At 32.6% G+C, this 18,415-nt stretch overlaps 4 protein-coding genes across 5 annotated transcripts; 2 read left to right on the forward strand and 2 right to left on the reverse strand.

The window, feature by feature from the left end:
* The first annotated feature begins 3,190 nt into the window (after window positions 1–3,190).
* Window positions 3,191–6,372, forward strand: LOC114178971 (protein TIFY 6B-like). Of its 2 annotated transcripts, none has more exons than XM_028065138.1 (7): window positions 3,191–3,550; window positions 4,136–4,332; window positions 4,696–4,988; window positions 5,078–5,168; window positions 5,245–5,572; window positions 5,730–5,787; window positions 5,944–6,372. In XM_028065138.1, exons 1-7 carry the CDS (start codon window positions 3,460–3,462, stop codon window positions 6,002–6,004), a joined length of 1,119 nt encoding a protein of 372 aa, XP_027920939.1. In that variant the 5' UTR covers window positions 3,191–3,459; the 3' UTR covers window positions 6,005–6,372. The 2 variants fall into 2 exon arrangements, with proteins under 2 accessions (XP_027920939.1, XP_027920940.1); XM_028065139.1 differs by having other exon boundaries at window positions 3,193–3,550; window positions 5,084–5,168.
* A 3,265-nt stretch (window positions 6,373–9,637) lies between these two features.
* LOC114178682 (glucan endo-1,3-beta-glucosidase 3-like) lies at window positions 9,638–13,668 on the forward strand. The gene is made up of 4 exons (XM_028064730.1): window positions 9,638–9,935; window positions 11,683–12,936; window positions 13,207–13,234; window positions 13,408–13,668. The coding sequence occupies exons 1-4, from the start codon at window positions 9,872–9,874 to the stop codon at window positions 13,556–13,558; spliced, it is 1,497 nt and encodes a 498-aa protein (XP_027920531.1). The 5' UTR covers window positions 9,638–9,871; the 3' UTR covers window positions 13,559–13,668.
* Window positions 13,669–13,789: 121 nt separating this feature from the next.
* On the reverse strand, window positions 13,790–15,412 carry LOC114178683 (F-box protein SKIP28). Its single transcript, XM_028064731.1, has 2 exons — window positions 14,991–15,412; window positions 13,790–14,622 (listed from the first exon to the last, which is right to left on the reverse strand). The coding sequence occupies exons 1-2, from the start codon at window positions 15,336–15,338 to the stop codon at window positions 14,017–14,019; spliced, it is 954 nt and encodes a 317-aa protein (XP_027920532.1). The 5' UTR covers window positions 15,339–15,412; the 3' UTR covers window positions 13,790–14,016.
* Window positions 15,413–16,300: 888 nt separating this feature from the next.
* Window positions 16,301–17,925, reverse strand: LOC114177413 (dynein light chain 1, cytoplasmic-like). The gene is made up of 2 exons (XM_028062741.1): window positions 17,409–17,925; window positions 16,301–16,682 (listed from the first exon to the last, which is right to left on the reverse strand). Exons 1-2 carry the CDS (start codon window positions 17,643–17,645, stop codon window positions 16,524–16,526), a joined length of 396 nt encoding a protein of 131 aa, XP_027918542.1. The 5' UTR covers window positions 17,646–17,925; the 3' UTR covers window positions 16,301–16,523.
* Window positions 17,926–18,415: the final 490 nt, after the last annotated feature.

Genomic DNA, 18,415 nt, shown 5'->3' on the forward strand with positions numbered 1-18,415 from the left:
TTGAAATAATAAATACCTTATAGGTATTGTAATCCTTTATAAAGAAATAAAGTTTGATAAAAAGTTTGAAATCAAAGCGTAGGAAGAGAATATACTTTTAAGTCATGGGTTTCATAACAAATGAAAGAAGATGAAAAGAAATAAGTATTTTATTATTTTTTATTTCTTCATCAATGTATGTGTCAACTCATACACATTTATATATTTTTCACGTTATGCCAATGGATGATGAAAGATTCTTTCCATCTTTAGTGAAAGTGACACCACATTATTAACAAAAAAGAAAAGAATATTTTTATTTCTTTTTAATAATTTTAAAATGTCGGAAATCAACATCAATCATACATGTGGTGATTATTTTTTAGCCTCGTTCTTCTTCAAAATAATTATGCGACCTAGTTTTATAGATAATATACATGTTTTTGTTTTCTTTGGTTTGTTTTTCGGTGTGGCTTCTCCATGTTCTTCTCTATCTTTTTTGCCCTAATCAAACCAGACGTTAACATTACTATTTGTATACCGATATTTCTAATTGATAAAAAGTTTATATGAAGAATTATATCATTAAACAACCAAATTAAGATATAGTATTTTTTTCTTAGAATAGAAATAAAAATTTGATATATATAACTTAAAATTTATGGACTAATCTATACAATATGAGAGTTTGTTATTACATATACAAATGAAATATGAAAAGAGTATAAATATTTGTTCGCATTTCTATTATAATATTAAAGTATTATAATTTTAAAAAAATTGTAAGGATAAAAATTATGAATTATATGATTAATTTTTAATTAAAGAGTAAAAATGATTAATTTTAAATTGAGAAGTTGTACAATCATATATTTTATTAAATAATTACTTTGAATTAACTACAAATTAAATAAAATAACACTTAACAACCGATAATAAAAAGGTATTTTTATATAACAAAATATATACAATAAATATTTGTTTGAGTCCGCATTTTGATCTTAAGAATTTGATACACATTTAATTATGCGAATTTATAAAGTTTTAAGAGTCATATTATCATATGAAATATTGATAACATGAAATATTATAAGTGTTAAAAAATTTTAAAAATTATAAAAATATGAGAGATATAAAATATATATTACAATAAATACTTATTATTTTATTTTATTCATATACTTACTTTTTCTATATATAATATAATATAATTGAATATAAAATTAAATGATTTTACATCACTTTTTTTAAATAAAGTTACAAATATTGATCTGATTATTTTTTATTTTTAAATGTAAATTTAAATAAGGTAGAAACTTAAATAAGTGCATACGTATACAAATATTTATTACACAAATATTTATTATGTATATAACTTATAACATAAAGACGACAAATGTAATATTCTTATTTATAACATATTGAGCCGGTGAAAATATTATTTGGATTTTTTATTAAATAACTTTTAAAATAAACAAATAGGCTTCTTTATTTAGTTTTGGTGAGGACAACGTGGGACCGCTCCACATGGTTTCGTTCCCATTGTTTTGGTCATTTGCTTTACTCATAAACCATTGCATAAAAATAAATCACACACGCCATCAATATATTTTTGTTTAGTAACGTACATAAAATAAAATATTACTTTTAACATCTTCTACGTAATAAGTTGTAAAAAGTTTTTAGGAAAATATTTATAATTATGGAGTATGGTCACACCTTTTTAGGCGATGAAAACATTTCTTTTATTCATAATTTCTACTCTTCACCTATTACTATAACTTTATATATAATTTACATTGAGCTAATTCATAAACTTATAAACTATACAATCTCACATTCTATATAAACTAAACTCACATGGCGGAGTTAAAAAAAAATAAAACTAGTGGTAGATCTGTGTAGGCGATAATTTATTTATTACAACATAACGCACAAAACACATATATCAATGTACACATGCACTTTTTTTTTTTTCGCAAAAAAAAAAAGAAACTGGCACAATATAATAAAATTTTTGTTTTGTTTTTAATTTATAAATAAATGATTTTAGTAGCTTTATTTGTGTCACCTCCACACGTGGTCACAAGGGAGTTTATATGTGATGGTTTACTAAAAAAATATATAAGATAATATTCTTAAATATGATTCACCATGTTAAATTTAATAAACTAAATATCAAATATTGTGAATTATGTTTAACATGCAATTGTTGAAGTTGGTAATGATTTGGTGTTTCTTTTGCCTAAAGCAATGCATGGACACAGAGTTGTGACTGACAGAGAGATCCACAGCAGTGGGTTAAGGGTTTGAAAAATATAAAACAGTTTTCTTAAGATTTCTTTTTTTCTAGAAGACATAAAATAATTAATATTATTATTTTTAGATCCTTTTTAGGTTTGAAGCAATTAGTACTAAAAAAAAGGTTTAAAAGTTTTTCTTAGATCTAAAGTAATTGGTACTAAAAAAGAAATTTTGATATTAATTATCGCAATCTTTTGAATGTTCTTTCTCCAAAAACATATTGAAAAAGTAATATTTTTTCCTTATAGGATTGTACATAACATTGTCTCAATTAATTGAGTAATAAAGGTTTATATTTATCTTTGAGTAATAAATCAAACAAAGTCTCAAGATAGTAATCGCTGTTGAGTGAAATGATAATAAAAAGAAATAAGTGTGCAGAAAAAAGAAGCAATAGTTGTGCATTAAATGAGCTTCACTCCCCAAAATGGTTGACTTTGATATTTTAAATAGCATTAATTAGCTTGTGAATTTGATGTAATGCCACACTAGATTAAGTTTTGTAACATTAAGTGATTACCAAATTTGGAGAATTTATATCACAAATTTGTATGACATTTTTTTCTCTTGGTTCCAAAATTTATAAGATTTGTTTTTTTTCGGTAAACTAAAACTATGAACATCTGAGTAAACCACACGAATCAATGAGATTGGAGGAGAAAGAAAACACATTGCTTTATTCTTCTTCGGTGCAGTGACACGAGTTCAAGTCACCCTTGCGTGTCGTACACACGTGCGCTATTCACCAGGTGTCAGTACATAACGCTACTGTCACCGACACAGTCTCATAGGTTCTTCTCCCTGTGAATCAATCCCATGATTGTGCACGTGCTCTTTTACCGGTTCATCCAGTCACTCCACCGGATTACCGGTAAACCAATCTCCTTTTATGACCCGTCTTTTCTTTTCTTGTAACATACGATTAAACGGTTAAGATCTCACGAAACTCGTGTGAAACACTACCCCATTGGACTCCCTTTTTCTGATGCAGTTAGAACCTTTTACTTTGTTCTTCTTTGTTTCTCTGTCTCTCTCGTTTTTCTTATTGTTCTTGTTCTTGTCCTTCTGAGTAAGGAACAAGGGTTGCTTCTTCCCTTTTGTTTTCCAAGGAAGAGGATTTTTCCAGCTTTTATTTTTTTTTGAAAATTTCACTGGGTTGTGCTTATTGTCTCTGAAATGGAGAGAGATTTCATGGGTCTCAACTCGAAAGAACCACCCACTGCGGTGAAGGAGGAGATCAACGATGATGGCTACGAAGACTCTTCTGGCATGTTTCAACTTTTTCTTTCATTTTTAAATTTCTATATTTCATTGTTTTCTTGCAAAGTTCAACTCCTTCTTGGGAATTACCATCCGGGCTTCTTTTTTCAATTTCTGGGTTCAATTTTTACTCCTTGATTGCATGTGGGTTGATTTATGTTAGAAATTTATTTTCGTGTTCATAGATTTGCTTGGTTATAATAGTTTTTCTTTTTCTTTGCTCTTTTTATAACTGTACAAAACTTTCCTTGTGTATAAATCTTTTACCACCTATTTATTAGGAATTCATGAGTTAGATTTTACTAGCGGAAATAATTAAGCTGTGACTATATTTAAAGTAGTGTATGAGTGCGTTGTGAGGTTTTCAATTTGGGAAAAGAAATCGCTGTCAAGTTCTTACTGGTTTTGTTGATTTGGGTGTGCTTCTAAACAAAGATACGTAGAGAGATTTTCACATGGGCCATTAGGTCCTAATTGTGGTACTTGTTTTAATATATGTTTTTGTTTTATCCCTTAAGGTCTATTGGCCAATTAACTGAGGTTTAAAGTCTGTCTAGCTTATGTTGATGGCGTTTTTTGTGGGTATGTGTAGGCTTCACAAAGGGTTCCATTGCACAGTGGTCTTTCTCGAACAAAGTATCCTCCATTCCAAATTTGATGTCTTTCAAGGCTTCTCAGGATGATAAGACTAAGAAGATGTTGTCTGGTCCCATAACAGCTGGTCTTTTATCTATCTTAAATCAAGATGCAATTGAGTCTAGTCACAAACGCTCTGCCGGTGAATCCCAGGTTAGATGCTACCTTTTCCCTGTTCCTCTTTACATTTATTTAAAGTTCACAAGTTCTTGAGCCTTAAATGAAATTAAAAGGGGTATAATTTGTTTTTGGGGCATTATTATTTGTATTTTAATTTAGGTCAACTATGAAAATTAAGAGGATAGCCTTTCATGTCTTTCTCCTTCTCTTTTATGTAAAAATTTATAAAAATCTGGTTTTGCTTATAGTTGTCCTAAGCCCTTTTGGATCAGAACCTAACATGTGATTGTTGTGCAATGCATGTTGTTTCAACATCTAAAATCCAGTATCAGCTGATGTCGATTTTGCCTATTTTGCCTTTCCATCCATTGATTGTTTGTTATTTCAACTATTCAGAAATCTTTCAATCGCGATGGGCAAGGTGGTCCTCATTTTTCGCTGACTCCATTTCCAGTACAACATGATGCGAATTCTGTGCATCGTCCTCATGATGTGAAGATGTTTTCGGTTCCCAATCAAGCAATTTCAGTTTCCATGGGGAATCCATTCCTGAATAATCATTTTGCAACTGGTGGCCAGAATATGAATGGCACTAGTGCGAAGCAGCCATTACTTGGGGGAATACCTGTTTCTGTGCCTCATTTAGTTATTCCCAACGCTGGTGCTGTTGCTGGAATGGTTGAATCATGGTAATTTTAGTTTTATCCTTGAATTGAATTGTGTGATGGTAGTATACAATACAAGCTTGTTTCTGTTTTTGATTTATGTTGTTTTTAAGTAACAGTGTGAAACCATCTCCGCCTTCTGCCCAACTTACCATCTTCTATGGGGGAACTGTAAAAGTGTTTGATGATATCTCTGCTGAAAAGGTAACAATATCGTGTAGTATCTATTGATCAAGCCTTGATTGTGGTTAAGCTTTTAAACGGGGCCATTTTTTTACAGGCTCAAGCTATCATGTTGTTGGCTGGAAGTAGCGTAGCTATAGCTCCTAGCATGGTCCAGCCAAAAGTTCACGCGCCGGTGCCGGTCTCGGTCTCGAAGTTGGCTGCTGCCGGCGACGGTGTGGCTGCAACTCAACCTGCAAATACGCCACCCGGCTCTGGCATTTCAAGCCCTATATCTGTTTCTTCACATAGTGGAGCACAATCAGGGAGTGGCTCAACCAGCACTGATGAATTTCTTGCTGCTAAAACAACTGGAGTTCCCATCACTCCTGTTAGCATTGTGGAGCCTCCAAAGATAGTCACTGCAACCACTATGTTGGCATCAGGTATGTTGGTGCAGACGATGCTTCTTTAGTTCATCTTCATTTGTGTGTATTGATCTCTTTCATAGGATATTTGTGTAGACTTGGTCTTGAATTCATCTGTGTTTGATCATTACACCTCTTTCAGTTTAATCATTTCTACAAACCACATGTTATGCAGCTGTACCTCAGGCTCGGAAAGCATCCTTGGCTAGGTTTTTAGAAAAGCGCAAAGAAAGGTTAGTTCATATGCATTCTTATTTGGTTCTGCGTTAAAGATTCTATAGATTTGATTCAGCTGAAATCAACTCTCCAACACATAACCAAAAACACATAACCAAAGCACTTACATGGACTTTCAATTATTTATGAGGTTTCTGTGTGTGGTTTTGCAGGGTGATGAGTGCAGCACCATACAACCTGAACAGGAAGTCTGAAGAGTGTGCACCTGCATAATTTGGTGGTGCTATCTTTTTCTGCAGGAGCTGCTACTAGTACTGTCTCGGCAATGCAAGGATAGTTGCCGGCACCTTTAGGAAACTATTCCTGAGAAACAATATTCTAGTAACCTCAAAAATGTTGTAAGCTGTTATTTTGGTTTATCACAATTTATGCTGACATTATTCTCAAGTACCAGACTTCGTTCAGTTCATAGATAGGTTATTACCATAGTTATTTTTGTGGTGTAGGGCTTTTACCTTGTTATTTCAAAGGTTGCTTGAATTTTAGGTTCCTACACTGTAGCATTGGACAGCTATTAACTCACACTTTACATTTATGGTGTAAAAGCCCAGTTTATATATTTATTTATATTCTGTACTTCTTATTTCTTGTTTCCTTTTGTGAAAAAACCTGTTTTTTTTTTTTTTCACGGAGCACTGAAGAAGGTAGATATGGTTCATTCATTGTCATGGGGAATAGTGTAACCCCAAATCTTCAACATAAATAAGGAATAAAATTAACCACAAAAGTGAAATGACAATCGAATTATTTAAGCCAATTCTTACTATAGGAAATATATTAAAATTTCATTTTCTTAAAACATAGCAATGTCATTTGGTATATTAATTTGCATCTTAAAAGTTATTTATTATATACAAGTATTTGAGATCGCAATCCAAACGCATTTCAAACAATAGAAATGAAAACTGTTAAAAGGTATTAATTACTAGCTGGGGGAAAAAATCGGTGTTAGATTCTAGTGTAGTTTATTTATGATTTTTGCTATTATTCTTCTACTATTGCTAACTTTTTTAATATATTTTAATAGAGGAACACTATCATTATTTCTGCAGAAAATTCAAATTCAAAATTTGCAGGGCATGGGGTCTCTGAAATCATAATATCATAAACAACATTCACGTGAAGGTGGCTATAGAATACTCTTATTAATTATCTTCACCTGTTTCACCTGAACTTTGCTATTTTCTACTAAAAAAATAAAAGATGTTATTGAACAAGCCAACATAATCACAAGTTTAATCAATGAAGTTCAACATAGTTAATGAATAATAGTTTTTTTTTAATATATATAAACAGAAGGTTTATTAAAAATGTAAAATTAGACGCATATTTTTATACAAAATATCTCAATAACATTTTGAACACTCGTAGAAGTTGCTAAGATTTTTGCGTTGAAATGATTTTTCGTGTGTCACGATTTTAAGTCATTTTCAAAGACCCCTAGACAGCAATGTTCTGCCCAGTCTTGTTCTTTTAGAAATTTATTTCTAAAAATTTTCTGATATATTTTTTCTTCATTTTAAAATCTACCAGTTTTGAAAATTACATAAGCCTCTCCATCTGAGAACAATTTTTAAACACTACTTGCATAAGGGAAAAAGGTATTAATTAATCTTAGGAAGAAAAAAAATAGGTATTTAAAAAAATGAGACAAAAACCATTAGTGTTGAACATAAAAAAGTAAGAATAAGCTTTTCAAGAAAGAATCCAATATTTAGAAAGATGGTAAATCTAGATGAGTCATACTCCTTGGACAATTGACATTACAAGGCAAAAATAAAACAATTTTCTTTTATCATCACTTTTTTTAATGGTCGATTATTACATCAGTCCTTCAATTATTTTTTGGGCCTAAAGATTCTTGGGCCCACTTGGCCTTGTAGAACCCACCTTCTTATGTCATCAATGTTAGAAAATTAAAAAATGTCATTATCATGCATGAACAATGCATTTTACACCATAAACATTCTTCTACTCCTTATCTATCCTATGTACATATTAATTTTGTTGTTAAAGTTACATATGTGCACAATTCGCACACACTTCATACTAATCTCAATCATTTGTATTCAAACAAAAGAAAAGTACTGTGTTTTCACAGTACTATTACAACATTAGATTCAATGTTTGGCATCTGGTTTTTTATGCAGGAGTTGAGACAAAAAGAAGATAAATTCTAATTTATATAATAATTTTGACAAATCTAAATCATTATCCTAATCAAGTTATTTCTCAAATTGAGAGAATTTGTTTCAAATTTTTGTTTGAAATCGTCTGAGATTGTCCGACTCGATATATGATCTAATTTGAATATAATTTTTAAAAGTTAATTAAAATTTTGTAGTGAGATTTGATCAACATTTCTAATCCTAATCCATTTGAGAGAAGATTTTGAAGATTGAGATTTTTTTTTGACTTCTTAATTAGAATTCTCTAAAAAGAAATTCATCCCTAACCTAATGAATTTTGCAAGAAACCTGGAACCATATTTTCCAGATTATGAATCATTATTGTAATTTTAATTAAGTTGTTTAACAATATTTTATTTGATTTAAAAACTTACATAAAAGAACTCAATCTACCATTTATTCATATAATTCATTAATAATCCAATATATAAAAATACTTGTAAATGTTTTTTAAACAAACAATATATTACAAGAAGTTATTTTTGGATAGAGCGTAGATTGTTTGTCATTGTTACTTGCATCAATTATAGTAATATAAATTAAATTCAAATTAAATTTTATATAAATAAATTTTGTATGTTTAAATTTTTTAAAATTTAAATGTACAAAATTTAATTTAATTTTTTAGTTTAAACTCGTTAATTTCATTATTTAAATAGATGTAACGGATAATTGAAAAATATTACAATCATAGAAAAGTGAAAATACAGTGTTATTAAATGAAAAAGAACAATATCTGTTTTGAAGTAATAACAAGAAAATGGTTAATTACTATCATTTTTAATAATTTAGACAATAATTTTCCTTTTATGCTATTTTAATCATAAAATATTTAACTATTTAGTTGATATACTAATTAATCTTATGTTCTTGTGAATTGTAACTCATGGAGTACAATACAAAACATTATAACAATATTATTATTGTAATATTTATATGTTTTACTTTTTAAATTTTACCTATTCATGCTAACAACTCGGATCAACAAAATTAACCTAATTTTTCTTATCTACATTTTACAAACCAACTATAGGGGTATAGGGTTAGGGTCCGTTTAAGTTTTAGTGACAGATTGATTCACATAAAAACATGTACGTGGAAGACTGAAAATAAATAAACTTTAATGCATAATTTTATTTTGAGATGACATAAATTGATATTAAGTGATAAATTCTAAAATTACATTTATAAAGATGTAAAATATTTTTACGAAGACTGAAGTCAAATAATTTCTATATATGTCAGCATTGTAATAATTGAATATTACTTTAAGAGTGAGTTTTCTCACAAGTTTCCTATCTTATTCTCACCTTATTTCTTTTTTTCCCTTATCTGTTTACAATTAAATTAAATGAAGAGAAAAAGTCTGACTCTGTATTTTGGCGCACGTGCATTACAGCCGTTAGATTCCACCCTGAGACATACATCATGACGTGGTGCTAATCCTAACTCTTTATCCTTTACCGCCACAAGGAGACTTTTTATAAAAATTATTGAAAAATATAAAAAATATTATTTTAACTAATACTTTTGGTATAGAAATTACTGAAAATTTGTTTATGAATAAAAAATAAATATTTGTTTTCCATTTATACAGTAAGTTTATATTAAAATAATACTTTTATTTATAAGTAAAAAAATTCAATAAACATGGAGAATGTTAGGCTTCTCTCTTCTTTCTTTCTCCTCCACCTCACATGCTTCCACTCTCTCAAAAGGAGCAAACTTTCATTTCATTTGCTTTTCCCGCACTCGCTAGGACATTTCCCAAATTTTAACTCTTCTTTCATTTCAATTTCCCTTCTTTGGAGTTTTTATTTTTGTGGGTTTTCGTTGAAATTCAGTGTAAGCAGTGCTCCTTTTATGTTACTGCTGGACACATTCAACTCTCATGGCTCTGCTGCTGCTGCTGTTCTTCATGCTGCCACTCTCAATTTCTGCATCTGGGTCTGGAGGTAAGTTTATGCATCTGTGCTTGGTTTTTTAGTTGCCACTTAGTTGTTGTTGATTAATTTATCTGTTCATGCCCCAAAATATGTTAATGTCTACTTCTTCTTGGCCTTTGGTTTTTGTTTTCCCCTCATTATATCAGTTTCACCTAACATCTAACATAACCAGTTCTTTGTGCCATTGAAAGTGGCATTGGTTGATTCTCTGTTGTTTATGATTTAATCATTTTCTTGTTTTCTCTATTGCACTTACAATTACTGTTTTGAAATTCGAAGAGCAGAGGGGTAAGTGTCTCTTTCATTTTTATTTTTAGTTATTGTTGTTCAAAGTAAAGGGTTTTATGCCAGAAAATCTTTTACTTTGTACAGAGCTTGCGATCTGTCCTTTCCCGTCTTTGGTGGGAGCAATGTTGTTGCATCCCAGCTCATCACACACTGTTACTCTGTTGCATTTGGCAGTTAACTGCATTTGTAAAAATAAATGGACTAAAATACCCTTATTTTAGAAAACCAGATACGAATGGTGAAAAAGGTTTAGTCGCATTTCTCTAATTGTATCTTTGAAACTGCTCAGAAAATTAAACACAGAGGTCCACAACTGGGACAATCTGCCACCTACCATTTATAAATAAATGCATTATCATAAAAATGTGTATTCTAGTTCTAGAGTAGTCAATTAAGGTTACACAGAAGAATAACAAGTAAATCTTCACATATGTCACCTGAAAAAGCTTCAGGGACACTGGACGGTGGGGTGATTTTGACATTTGAAGACAAATACGTAAATACGCCTGTCTTTATATGCTTTCACTTCTGGAATTTAATAATCATAGTAGTTAGAAAGTGATCTTGGTGATGTGGCGCGACCCCTTCAGTTCCCATTGACCGAGTTGCCAAATAAATTTTCAACATTTTATTTCGTAGCTTGCTAATTAAAGTGAATTTCTCTCTTGTGTATCTTGGCGGGTAGAAGTGCTAGCTAGGTGCTGGTGATGTGAAAGCGTAACCTACCAACCAGCATCATATGAGTGTGTTAAACATCTTTTTTAGCTAATGCACTTCACCTTAGGTTTTACCCTCGCTGATAAGAACAAGAAACACATGGAGTGACGGGTTAAAAAACTTACTTCAACTTCTGTCATGGCTTATGTCTCCATGATCAAATATGACCAATGCAATTGATTTCTCAACGGCCAATTCTAATTTGATTGCATCTAAGGATATTATTAGGTAGCTAGATGAACAATTTGGCCATCTACATACCTATGTCAGACTTATTATTATTATAGGATCGCTGACAGGGAACCTAAATGCTTGATTATGACAGAACTACGTGCAATTAAGATGTACGTAAGACTGATTCTAACTAGGTTATGTTCTAGAACTTAGGATCTGTAGAAGTCAAGGTTATAAACTTATCTCACTTTTATTCATAGATATAATTTCTCACCTCTTTTAGTTGTGATATACCAGCTTATTTCCGAAAAACTGGGACAAGTTATAGTTCTTAAACGTTATTGCTTGCTATTTCACTTGTGAAGCTGAGCACTGCTGCTAACTGCTATTAGCAGGCTAAATCCTTTTTCGTGTACGGATTTGCTATACAACTTTACATTTTTTTTTCCTCTTTCCTATCTGTTGGTGATGGTTGCTTACATTTTTTATTCAGTTTATGATGAATATCACATGATCAGTTTGAGTAAACTCGTGTTAAAATGAAAGTCCTTCATCCATAGCTCTTTTTTTTTGACAGATGCATTTATTGGTGTCAACATTGGTTTAGATATATCTGACGTGCCAGGTCCAACAGAGATTGTTGCTCTTCTGAAAGCTCAAGGTATCCAACACGTGAGACTCTATGATGCTGACCGAGACTTACTTCGTGCACTTGCCAAAACAGGAATCCGTGTAACCGTTTCTGTTCCCAATGACCAATTACTTGGCATTGGTCAGTCCAACGCTACTGCAGCAAACTGGGTTAATCGAAATGTCATAGCTCATGTCCCTGCTACTAACATCACTGCCATATGTGTTGGATCTGAGGTTCTAACTACTCTCCCAAATGCAGCCCCTATTCTAGTCTCTGCCATAAATTTCATTCATTCTGCTCTTGTTGCGGCTAATCTAGATCAGCAAATTAAAGTCTCTAGTCCGCACTCTTCTTCTATCATCCTTGATTCTTTCCCTCCTTCCCAGGCATTTTTCAACCGTACATGGAATACAGTCATGGTTCCCATGCTTAACTTTTTGCAAACAACAGGTTCATATCTTATGCTCAACGTGTATCCATATTATGATTACCAGCAGGCCAATGATGCAATCCCACTGGATTATGCTTTATTCCGTCCCCTACCTCCAAATAAGGAAGCTGTTGATTCCAACACTCTGCTGCATTATACTAATGTTTTTGATGCAGTTGTTGATGCTGCTTATTTTGCAATGTCGGATTTGAACTTCACCAATATCCCTATTGTGGTGACTGAGTCAGGATGGCCCTCCAAAGGCGACTCATCTGAACCTGATGCAACTGTTGATAATGCCAACACTTACAACAGTAACTTAATCAGACACGTCCTTAACAATACGGGGACTCCTAAACATCCTGGGATTGCAGTTAGCACCTATATTTATGAGCTTTATAATGAAGACTTAAGATCAGGTCCATTCTCAGAAAAGAACTGGGGGCTATTTTATGCCAATGGAGAACCGGTGTATACCTTACACTTGACTGGTGCTGGTACTCTTTTTGCAAATGATACAACAAACCAAACCTTTTGTGTCGCAAAGAGTAATGCTGACACTAAGATGTTACAGGCAGCACTTGATTGGGCTTGTGGACCAGGGAAGGTGGATTGTTCCCCTTTGCTGCAGGGTCAAACATGTTATGAACCGGATAATGTAGTTTCACATTCTACATATGCTTTCAATGCATACTATCAGAAGATGGATAAATCGCCGGGTAGTTGTGATTTCAAAGGCGTTGCATCTATCACTACCACAGACCCAAGTATGGAAATACATACTCCTACGTAAATATATATGAGTTGGATACAAATTTGTGTGCATTCACTAGAACACCATATCTATAGGCAATAATTAAACATGCATGTTTGCATCCAGGCTTGCACCTCAACACAATAACCAGGTTCGATAGAATTACATATTAGATGAATTAGGAATTGTTATACATCAAAGAAGGTGTGCATAATCAATTTTCTATTTAAAGTTGCTCAGCATTATAATTCAACTGATATTTGCTGCATTACAATTTTTACAGGTCACGGTTCTTGTATATTTCCAGGAAGGTATGATTCCAGAGTTTCTGTTACTGTGTTTCGTTGCCATTCCTTTCCTGAATATATATGCGTTGTCTTATTAATGTATATTCCCAATCCCTTCTTTTTCAACTCTCAGTGCTGTTAAATAACTTTACTGCTTTTTTTTTCTTCTTTGGTTGCATATTTATGGTGAAATACAGTCATGGGAGAAAGGGAACCAGAGTAAATGGAACATCACTGGCACCATCTAATTCCTCAAGTTCGGGATGCTTGCCACAATATTACTACAACGATGGATTTTTCACAAGCTCGTTGGGTCTGGTTGTTCTACTTTTATGTGCAGTTATGTAGAACTGGGCTCATCTTCTGTCCATCTTTGGAATATATAAATTAATGGAGGCATTCACTTCAACTTTCTTATGCAAGATTGCATCGCAACATACCTTATTTAGAGTTCCTTCTAAAAATTATTTGAGTTGTCCAGTTGATCAACATGTATATCAGCAATTGTAACGAGTTATCCATTGAATTTTGTACAAACATAAAGTAATTATTTGATATCATTGCTGTACGCATTGTTTCTTTTCCTTTTGAATAACAATTTTATTCTTTGAATTTGAATTATTTTGTCTCTGGAAAATTCATTTGGAATAAATACTTTGGCATGATGATCTTGACACTGTACAGAGCTGATGAATCGGACTCTTTCGTGACGACTTGGATGAATTTAGGGAAAGCCTACCTCAGCAGACAACATAGCAAATAATATCAGCCATCAGTTACAGGAACTTATCCCAAGTTGTACTTCATTATAGAACATCAGTATAGGTATATCCGTGAGAGTTTTCATCACAAACTTTACAGATCAATGAAGAGTCTGAAGAAGTGCACCACCAATTTGAGTGTTGCTTACAATATGGTTTGTTACAGAAACTGCATTTTGGAAGCTGTAACCAACATTCAAGGCAGAATATATCTTCACAAGCTCCCTCTTCCACTTCTCCGCATTCGATGCATCCACCACAGTTTTCACACCTTGGAATACAAAATTTGCAACCCCTACATGGGGATGGTGGCCATTCCCTCCTCATGCAGTGCTCTCTGGGGCAATCATAAACCATCCTCACCTCAGAGCACCTGGGGCATATGTCCAAATCAATGAGCCGTTGACTCTCTTCATCCTTAAATACCGAAAGGCTACCTCGTTCATGATAGTAGACAGGTTGCTGCTTTTGCTGCTCCTCTGTTGATTGATTCTTTCTCAGGTTCATCATAAGCATGTCAAGATGATCCTTCTGTACGTTGTAAATTCCGTTTATACTTAAGGTCTTCAAGCAATTGCTTTTTTGGCATAGTGTTTTCACGGCTCTGAGAACTCCTTCAGGGGTTATACCTGTGCACCCTGGTATACGCAGCTGCACCCAAATGAAACCATAAATGAGACAACACTTATATCCTAGTATGTTGGCAAAACCCTCTAATTTGTCAAAGCCTGATTTTTTTTCTCCTATATGCATTCAGTTTCTAGCTTACCTGAAGATCTAAACATGGTTTTCAAGGTGTTCATGCCACCCTTTTGTCAAGTAACTTTTCAATTTTCAATCAATTTTATAGAAAACCCATACAACCTGTTTTACACGGAATTCCATACATTTATTAACATTCTCCTACTTGATAAACAGGTATACCTGATCTCACAGATTCATTCAGATAATACAGAAAGCACAACAATGAACTACGAAAAGATGGTGAGTGAAAGATGTGTGGGTTTAGTTATTGGTACCTTGTTTATGAGAGGGTTTTGTTGCACGACCCTTTGGAGCCCTTCATCGGTAACACGAGTGCAGCTGATGAGAGTGAGAATTTTGAGCCTACCATTGGCCTTGGAGGTGACTTTTAATAGAATCTCATCGTTGAGTCGCCAACTGAGAGGCCTTTCAACAGTAACATTCAACCATGGTAATATGTCATTGTTGACTGCATCTCTGAGTGATGTGCAAAGCTGAGACATGAGCACAACCTCGTACACAGGAAGATATGTCAAGACCAGAAACATAGCCTCGTGAGGAGGCTTTGCTTCAGGTTGTTCCTGCTCAACAGTTAAACTAACCGCCTTGGAGGACTCTGCCATGTTTGGTTTCACGAAATGAAAATAAACTTGCGTGTATTTAAGGGATTTTAATATCAGTGATGGATATGCAATGAGTTGGCAAGAAAACAAGATGAGATATCAACATGACACGTTAGCTAGATGTGGTTGAAGGTATCTCAGCCACAAATCACAAATGTTCACTAAAACTTATATATATATATATATATATATATATATATATATATATGGAGGCATAATTATTAATTAAATTAATGTCAGTTACAAATATTTTATATTAGTAACAAGATTTCAATAATATATGTTATTGAGATGATTCATCATGTGAGTATTTTTGAAGTATTAAGTAATTAATTTCTCTAGTTCAATTAATTGGAAAGATTATTATTATCTCTACTAATTGAATTACTTAATTATAAAACTCATTTATATGTGACTATAATTTAAATTACACTTTTATTGTATATTTGTAATATTCAAATATTCTACAATAAAAAAAAGTGTATTTTTTTAATTTTATTATTTTAATCACACAATTTAAAAATAAAAAAATATAAATAAATTCGAGAGTCTATTACCTTATCATGTAAATAATTTCGATACGAGTTTTATCGATAAGTATTGACAAAGTTATTTTAAGGTCCATATGATTTAGGTTTATCATTGATGATAACAAAATTACTTTAAACTGAACTAAATTACAATTTTTATGTCACTTTTTGACTGAAAATATTTGAGATTATTTTATGTTGATGCAGGGAAAAAGTATATTTCACTCAAAGTTAAGGACAATAATCTAAACCAATATTAACAAGGCCATTTTAATTTTTTTTTGTTGACATTTACTGAATTTATATATTCTTCCATAAAACCCATGATATTTTCTGGAAAAGGTATTTTAAATCACTTTAACCAACGAATTACCATTTGAATTACAAAGTATTTTAATTTTCTTATAATAACAACGTTAATGGAGAGTGAAATTGTGTAAAGTTGTCTATTTCTGAGCTGAAGAAGAGTATCCTTTCACTTTTCACAACAAATTCGACACTGGAATGCTCTCTCATTCCAAACTGAAGTGCATCAAATACTTCACAGAATATAAATAGAATATAAATGTCTTTAAATTTTACAATTTGCAATTTCAATCAGTTGGTTTAGAATACTAAATTATTTGAAGTTTGCAAGGAGTTTTGCATGTCGAAGTTATGAATGGTCTAATGGTTCAACTGCGGTCTTGAAGAGAAGGATATAAACTTTGTCGATCGAAAAATACAAGAAACCACCAACAGAGTGAGTAACATAGGACCCAAAACTAGTGCCCACAATGCAGTGCCATGCTGGACCATACGAAGAATCAAATTCCTGCAAAACAAGTTTTTGTCTCAGCCATTCAAGCAAGGAACAAACAAAGTTCACAAACACTGAAATGAAATGTTGGTGTTATGTAGATTCTTCTAATCTTCCACTCATTCATTTTGTTATTATCAGTATGAGTCTTGTTAGCCATAATTTACTTCTCTATTTTTTCATTCCTTCTGCATCATAAGGAAACTCCCTGAGTCTGTTCAATATCATTTCTTCATCTGTATACTCAAAAGAAAACCAACTTAACGTGCCATTTTCAATCTCTTCTAATACAAGCTAAGTTTGTATACTGTAGGATAGCTACAGAGCCTGAGTAGTACCACTCAAAATCATGCCTTCCTTCACCAAACCAATTGGCACAATCCGCAAGAAAGATAAAATAGCAGATCAATTTCAAACAAGCATAGTTCCATTTTGAAACTAGCAAACAACTAGCCATTCAATTGACAAAAATACCAATACCCCAAATCAAAACCAACTCATATAACTTAGTGATTCTAAAACAAATTAACAAAAAAGAAGATCAAACAACTAACATAAAGTACTACTAAATTGAGGGATAAGAATAAACATAGGAGAGCTAGATTACGGTTTGTCTTTTCATATTTGAAAAGCTTCCAAATTAGCCATTGAGATTTCACACCATGTATGTGGAAAAAGATCAGAATCAGAAACAGATCTTGTAAAGAAATGAACAGAAACAGTAACCAAAAGAAAGGTAACCTTCTTAAGTGCGAGGGCTAGGCGTTTGCTATCAAGCTTCTTCGGTGGCATTGAATCGAGAAGATGACGTGCACAACGAAAGGCAGCATTCTGAAGAGGGAGAGGCATGTCAGAAGCTCTGACACGAACGTTATTGTGTTGTAGATGATCATGCTGCTCTTGTTGTTCTATGGCTTTCTTCTTCTGTATCAACCCTTTAAGGAAGTTGCTTCTTCTTTCTAGCTCCTCCTCCGCCATTTTCTTCCCAACTCACACACACACACACATCAAACCCTTTTCTTCTCTTGCACTCTTGCTTTCTCAGATAAAGCAGGGCCAAATACCCTTTGCACTCTATTGTCCCCTTGAGTGGCCCCAAAGAGAGTAAAGGAACAAAGAGAAAGTAAGAGGGAATAAGTATGACCAGATTAAGACACAAACAAAAATTTAGATACTATGTTTATGTTTATGTTTATGTTTATGTTTAGTATTGTGTAGTGTGAGTGTCTTTGTGGGGTTTGGTATTGGTTTTTGAGTTGCGGTGGTTCTTTTAATGCATGCATTTGTTGTTGTTTGCGTGTATTCCAGGTCGTTGGTTCAGGCCTAGAAACACTTCAAGTTTACCAATACTTTGATATGCTGAATATTTTTCTTTTTCTGAAATTTTTGAAGTAAAAGACATTATGGGAACACAGGAATGATACTCGTTGCCTCTACTTTATACAGTCATGGAAAATCAATCATTTTTACTTTTGCTTTTTTCTTTCATTTTTTTTCCTTTTACTAACGATAAATGTTTTCACTTTTCCTTTGCTTAGCATTGAAAAAACCTGCTAAAAGGGAACATGTCCACCACTCTTGTCTGTAGTGGATTTGGTCAAAGTAGAAGTTTCCCGGTGGCAATGATGAACAGTATCTACTGTATTTTTTTTTCTAATAAAAAAATCAATAGATAACTTCGTTTCTCGCAACTGAATGTGATTCCTCAGGCTCGAGGAAGTTATGAAATGGCTAGGCTAGAAAATTAT

The sequence above is a fragment of the Vigna unguiculata genome, chromosome 3 (assembly GCF_004118075.2).
Source record: "Vigna unguiculata cultivar IT97K-499-35 chromosome 3, ASM411807v1, whole genome shotgun sequence".
In the NCBI taxonomy this organism is placed as follows: domain Eukaryota; kingdom Viridiplantae; phylum Streptophyta; class Magnoliopsida; order Fabales; family Fabaceae; genus Vigna; species Vigna unguiculata.